This window comes from Chanos chanos, chromosome 6 (assembly GCF_902362185.1).
Source record: "Chanos chanos chromosome 6, fChaCha1.1, whole genome shotgun sequence".
Taxonomy (NCBI): domain Eukaryota; kingdom Metazoa; phylum Chordata; class Actinopteri; order Gonorynchiformes; family Chanidae; genus Chanos; species Chanos chanos.
Window position 1 is genome coordinate 42420128 of NC_044500.1, and position 6930 is coordinate 42427057.

General features: G+C 42.4%; 1 protein-coding gene across 1 annotated transcript in view; it reads left to right on the forward strand.

Annotated features, from left to right (window-relative positions):
- Nucleotides 1-419: 419 nt before the first annotated feature.
- si:ch211-236d3.4 (protein FAM107B) overlaps nt 420-6930 on the forward strand; it is an 11112-nt gene continuing 4601 nt past the window's right edge. Inside the window, exons 1-2 of the mRNA XM_030777233.1 lie at nt 420-599; nt 4663-4882. Coding sequence (XP_030633093.1) covers nt 524-599; nt 4663-4882 — 296 coding nt within the window. The 5' untranslated portion in view covers nt 420-523. The remainder of the gene's footprint in view (nt 600-4662; nt 4883-6930) is intronic.

The following is a 6930-nucleotide window of genomic DNA, read 5'->3' on the forward strand; positions in this document are numbered from 1 at the left end:
TTTTTGTTTTTTGTTTTTTTTTTTTTTTCTTTTTTGGTTCATTGCTTTGTTGAATAGCTCAGAATGCTTTTTTCAATGCCCCATGTGTGCAAGCCATTCCAGAGGATGAAAGCCCTTCACTGACTGATGGCTAGTATGAGCTTTAGGCAGGGGAGCTTAAGCACTCTGCTAATCCTGCCAGACCCAGACCCCTGTGGATGAGAGAGAGAGAGAGAGAGGAAAAGAGAGAGAGGGAGACAGAGAGAGAGAGAGAGAGAGAGAGAGAGAGTGAGAGGCAGAGAGAAAAAGAGAGAGAGAAGTACAGGGAATGTGAAAGAGAGGGTGGAGGGGGGGGGGCGGGGCTGCAGAATACCCAGGGGTCATGTGACTGTTTACTCTTGCTGGGACAGTGAGGCATGTGTAAGGAGTGAAGCAGAGACTCTCGGACTGGCCCTTGAACAAACATGTAGGTTCCCAGAGTGTGCTGGGGACACAGACACAGGGACAGAGACACAGACAGAGGCACCGCACAGAGACAAGCAGCATGGCACAGGGTTTCGGCCACAGCTTCTCCCCTGAAGGTCAGCCAGGCAGACCCAGAGAAGTACTGGTCAAGTCAGGTAAGAAAACAAAAACCAACTCAACCATGACTAAGACCAGAGTGGGAGATTATACGCTGACAGAGGAGTGCGAAATGTGATTGCATATTGAAGCAAAATACTAGATGTTAAAGGTAGTTCCAGTCTGTTCCAGTGGCCTCTTTGCCCTGTGCTTCAGCTCCAGACTCTCATTAAAATGTTTGGTTTTGCTAAACAAGCACTTGCTAATCACTTTATGCTTTTGAAAAATGTGTGCTGGTGCTAAAAAGAGACAGTAGGCCCACAGCAGTGGATTCAGTAACCCTGTCAAATCTATTTTATTTGAAATATACAAGGACCAGTAACAAGGATACAGCTACAAAAGTCGATTTTTATTTTGCTGTTACTAGACTCTGCAACACAGAGGAAAGGTATAATGTCTACAGATGCAGTTACTAATGAAAGAGAGATGTAATTCATCACTGATCTGTTTTTTTGTTTTATTGGAATAAAGCTTCAGAAACTCTATGAAAAGAGGATTAACAGATGGACCTCTCAATCGTACGCTTCAATACTTTTAAATCGAAATGCTGACATTTTAAGTGAAAAATTAAAGGGAGATGGAAGCCATGCTTCGTGGTCAAACTCGCAGTCCAGTTAATTGAATGAACAGACCGGATATACCTCCAGCAGGAATGAGAACCCATCATTTATAATGATCTCATGCCAGCTTTAATGGCTGTCTGCTAATTGGCTCGAGAGAACGGAAGGGGCATTCCGTGTGCCCTCAGCAAATTTGTTAAGCGCAGAACAGGTCGTGTGAACTGAAGGAGTTCACTTCTGAAACCAGTAAGACGAGTGTGAAAGCTTCTGGTTTTTGCCCATGTGTAGTTTCACCTCTCACTCTCTTACGTAACCCGAAATGTGTATCCATGAACGACAGTCATAAATCTTCAAACATGAGCAAATTCTTCACGGGACATTTTAGAACTTAAGCGTTTTAATCTATGTCCATAGTTCAAGGTGTTCTGTTCACAACGGTCGTGTTTGCTTAACAGGTTTTCAATATGTTGAGACAGAGAATAGAGAAAAAAATTGTGCTTTCCATCATCCGTTTTGACACAAGGTGTGATAAAAAAAGCCATCTTTCACAATGTGCTGTTTTGATTTTTACCCATGGTATCTTTCTGAGTTGTTTATTTTAGTTGAAAAGTATGACCAAGGTCCAGTCCATGGTATGAGACCAAGCGGGATCCAATAAACTGCTCTAAGCGTGTTATGACCCCAACTAGGATCCAATAAATGGCTCTAAGCATGTTTGAAGAGTTATCAGTGGATGTGATGTCACTATGCACAGAATGAGTGTCGGATTCTTAAACAAACATGCCCTCAACCCACCAGCTTCATTTTAACTGAATCTGCTGTAGTGACTCAGTGAGATACAGTGGAACCTACTGAAGAATACTAAGAAGGCAACTTCCAAGAAAAGCTTTTCTTTCAAAATACATTCTTTCATATTGTTTGCTCAAAACATGTAGGTGAACACTCCTTTTTTTTTTTTTTAGTCTGTTTAGATAGGTGTGTGTGTGTGTGTATTTTCAGTAGATTCTGGTTAAAGAGCAGCCTGGCATGCTTGGGGCTTTTTTAATGATAATGACCTGCCAAAAACCTAAGTCTGATTTTCATGGTGTTCACTGGGTCAGTATTCATGGGAAAAGAGCTCCCCCTCCCAGCCCCGTGGGAGACTGGTAGCTCTGGGCATCTTCGCTGAAAGCTGCCGTCGTCATGGAGATGGCCTGTGTTCTGTTTGTATACAATCCATGCTGAGAACAAACCACAGCTCACCAGAGACTCTCGAAAGGTCTGGGTCGCAGAACGAGAAGAATCTGTCTAACTGAAAACATGCAGTTCAAGCTTTCAGTCATCATATCATGCAGCTCTAGGCTTCTGTCATCATTTCAAACCTTATGGAGGTCCCCACTGTAAAACATCCAACAACTCAGGCTGTTTTCTGGTATTTGTGGCCCTCTACAGAGCTGTGTAAATGTATTAATCAGCCAAACGTATACACATACATACATACGTATACATACACACACACACACACACACACACACACATATATATTGCTCTCTGATTATTGTACAAAACAGTATTCTGGGAACTAGACTGTATTCCTCACACAAAGAGACCTAGATCAATGATTCCCTTCACTCTCTGCATAGAAAGACTTCAAAGGTCAAGAGGGATGCTATGAAATGCATTATCCAAATAAAATAGAATGATATCAAGTTTCAACCCAGACAAAAAGAAAAAAAAAAAAAAAAAGCTCGCTGTGACCACGGAGCAAGACAATCCACCATCCACCATGTCACTGATATTGGATCAATAAGAGAAAAGATCCTATGACAGACTAACAGATGCAGTTTGGTCTCGCTGCTGTGTCCTGTGACAGGATGTGCCAGCGCACATATTAGTCCCCCATCCTCCCAATCTTCTCCAGCTCTATTGCATAACAAAATGGTGCAATCTCTCTCTCTCTCTCTCTCTCTCTCTCTCTCTTAATGTCTGACAGCTGTACATACATGCATACACAAATATGTAGGCACGTACACATATTTGCATGTACACACACACACACACACACACATGCACAGATCAGTGTGATAGGATAAGCTGCTTTCAGACAACAGCACCTGAAAAAACCTTTAGAGTCCACTTTAGTGAAACATTGTAATTACATTTAGCTGACATTACCATACTCTCCCTCAATAAAAAAAAAGCAATGCTGTTTAGCCTCTCCCAGTGAGCACATAGGAAAATCCCAATCGTACTCTTCCAGCCTGGAGACAGTCCGTCTCTGCTCACTGATTAATAATGCCTTTATAATCCTCACCCAAATGAAGCGGCCCAGTTCGCTCATGAATTGTGGTTTCTACGGCTACAGTAAACACTCTCAAATACCGTCCAACAGCCCCCCAAAAGGCCTATGAGACCAACTTGATCGTGCAAAACTACAATGTCTACCTTTGACCTACTGTTAATGAATTCTTTATTAATACATAACAGTGGACAGGAGTACAAATCGCGTTCTGCGATTTTGACAGCTCAAATCTCTTGATCCATCAGTGCGCCTTCATCAACGGCATACACTTCTAAATACCTCAAAAATGCAACACGGTGCATGCAACTCCGTGCATCTCATATATCATATAAGTCCTACAGGGACAGAAGGCTTCAAACATGAAGGAATCTCTGCAGATTTTCTCATCCATCATCATCTACTCTCGTGCCATGATTGGGAGGCAAAGAGGCTGTGGACTTCCTATTTTAATATTGAATAGAGGGAAAAGGGTCTGGTTCCTCTTAAGAAAGCCTGGCATTGTTCAGCCCATTGGCTTTAGAGCTTATGACATCTGATCTTTTTCCACTATCACCCAGACAAAGATCAGGTCCTCTTCAGCCCTTTCTCTTCAGAAAAGGGCAGACCAAGGAGTGGCTGCAGTCATGATGATGATGACCTCAAGGAAAATCATCCCCGACTCTGCTTCTATATACAAAAACGTTCTCAAGGCCAGACGGCTATTTTTGGTCTTTGAAAGGAACGTGCTTCTATATTAAAATACTGGTATAATTATCATTTTTTTGAAATTGTTGGGTGAAGCAGACAGGAAGTGGAGATATAAAACTTCCCTGGGACGAAGATGAGGAGAAACAGACTGGAGTGTCCAGCGGTTCACCTCCTACCTTACAGGAGCAAACTCTCCTGTTGGGATAAGATGAGGAACTGCAGTGTTTATGGCAATTCACATAGAAATATACGTATTAGAATATGGAAATTTCGCATGTTTCTTGATGTCAGTTTTGATGTCATAGATTTACACACACGCACGCACGCACGCGCGCGCACACACACACACACACACACACACACACACACACACACACACACATACATACATATATACATACATATATACATACATACATGCATACATATGTATTTATATATAGTATAAATAAAGATTTTCAATTCTTTCTCTCTCTCTCTCTCTTTCTCTCTCTCTCTCTCTCTCTCTCTTTCTCTCTCTCTCTCTCTCTGTAGCATCAGCTTATGCAGATATCCAGTGGGAACAGCCAAGGCAGGATGGTCGTCAAGACCCTTATGGTTACAGAGAGCCGCTCCCGGTGGCAAGCTACGCCCCTCAGCCAGATTACATGGAGGGGGACGATGATCTCATCAAGCCTAAAAAGCTCCCTAATCCAGTGAAAGCCTCAAAAAGCCACCAGGACCTGCATCGGGAGCTGCTCATGAACCATAAACGGTATGGAGAACCAGCCTGAGAGGCATAAGTGTGACAAGGAACAGCCGCGCTAGTCACTGTGCCATGTGAGCCTCCCGAGAGATTAGTCAGAAATCCCAGATTATATATCATTTCAGGCCTGTAAATGCAGCCAGATTTAAACACGAGAGAGGACCGAAAGAGGAGTGGCTATATGAATATGAGCATGAGAGTATTACTTCACACGCTGTATCATGAACATCACTGCTGTAGCGCAATATGGCTAGCCCCACCCCCAACCGACCCCTTCTCCACAGGCTTTTATCAGCTTTTGTACGTCCAGTTTATTTACCAACATGCATGTATTTTATCTGTCACCTTGCTCGCTGAAATGAAAAGACATTCTCCACCTTGCATTCCATTTGGCAGACGCAGTCCAACGCAGTGGTTTTAACATCCATTATTTACCTGTAGTTAATCGTGGGACAGCAAATGGTTGGAGCAAAAACGTAGGTAATATATCACATGACCGATCCGCCTCTGATATTGACTGGTCGGTGTAAATGCACCGACACTGACAGGTTTATTGCATAAGGTGAAAATTAGTCTATAAAAAATTCTGCCATGCTGCGTAGTGATCATTTTTATTGATGGGACAAGAGCCACGGGGGCTTCTGACTGAAGCACCGTTCAGAAGTGAGTTTGAAACAGTCTGTTTCAAAATGATCTGGAGTCTATCGCTGTGAGAAAGCGGAAATCAAACAATGGAAAGTAATCCAGTTATGAGTAAAAAAGAGATGCTTGACAGAAGTAATGGTGAGCGTGTACCAAAAAATATATATATATATATATTTCGGAAAGATCATGATGAAACTGTGAAATTTTACATATACTCCAGAAAAGTCATGGAACATATTTCTAAAAAAAAAAAAAAAAAAAATCATAGCCTTCTATTGACAATATTCATTTCATTCAGTCTTTGCACTGAACAAATCATTTGTGCTTTTATCCTTGAGAATAAGCCCCACTGTGTTGCCAACATCCAGATCCTACCATCATTCCAGTATATCTGCCATACTTCTGTGTGTCGCTACACTTTCTGAACCTCGAACAAATGTCCACTGTAGTGATATCAACCAAAATACAGCCGTGAAGTCAACAGAACCAAATGCTAAATGAGTTGGAAAGTGTTGCACGTGGCTGTGTCAGCAGTAGACGGAGCGTGTAGGGGTGCTGAAAACAGTTTAAAACCATAGCTGTTATTTGGCACCGTTTGAAAATGTCTGGTTAATTAACGGGGAGGGAGACCCTAAAATCAATGATTTCATCTTGAATTGAAAAAAAAAAAAAATGCGGGATGCCACTAAGTTAACAGTGCATGTATAATATGACAGAGGCCTTTTTCTCCTGTATGTGTGTGTACTACAGTTAAATAAACTCTGCCTCACAGAGATGCATGTTGTACAACACGCACACATAGCACATCTCAACAACAGCCTCCATGCAACTATGAAGATACAGTTTCTTCTTACAGACAAAAGAATCTTCTCTTTGACCATGTTGTGGCTGCTTTTGGCTGCACTATGTATATTTCACTTTAAATCTTGTGACGTGGTGTAACTGCAAGCTTTAGCTTACGTTTAGCTCCGACTCTGTTTAAACTCACTTAGCCCCCAAGTTCACATTAGAAGAAAAACCCTCATTAACAACGGCTAAGCATTCAGCCAACAAACATTGTTTGGTAAAATCCATAGGGAAAATGTTACGCGAAGGCACATTTATCGTTGTCTCACTCTATACAGGCTCTCTCGGTTGTTATTCTTAAATAAGATGAACGATTGCTGCTCTGTTGTTGCTTGGTAACAGCACACCACAATAGGCTACTTCCCTCCATTCCTTAGATGTTAGAAACCGGACAAGTCCCAGAGGTCTGAACACTCAGACCCTCTGTATGAAGACATGGGGAATGAACCCCCCCCCCCCCCCCCCCCCCCCCAAAACCCTTGAGTGGACAACAGAAAAGCCCTTTTTCCCTTCTCCTCCTAGTCCCCTCCATTTGCCGCGCATAGGGAGTAACATCCAAGGACTAG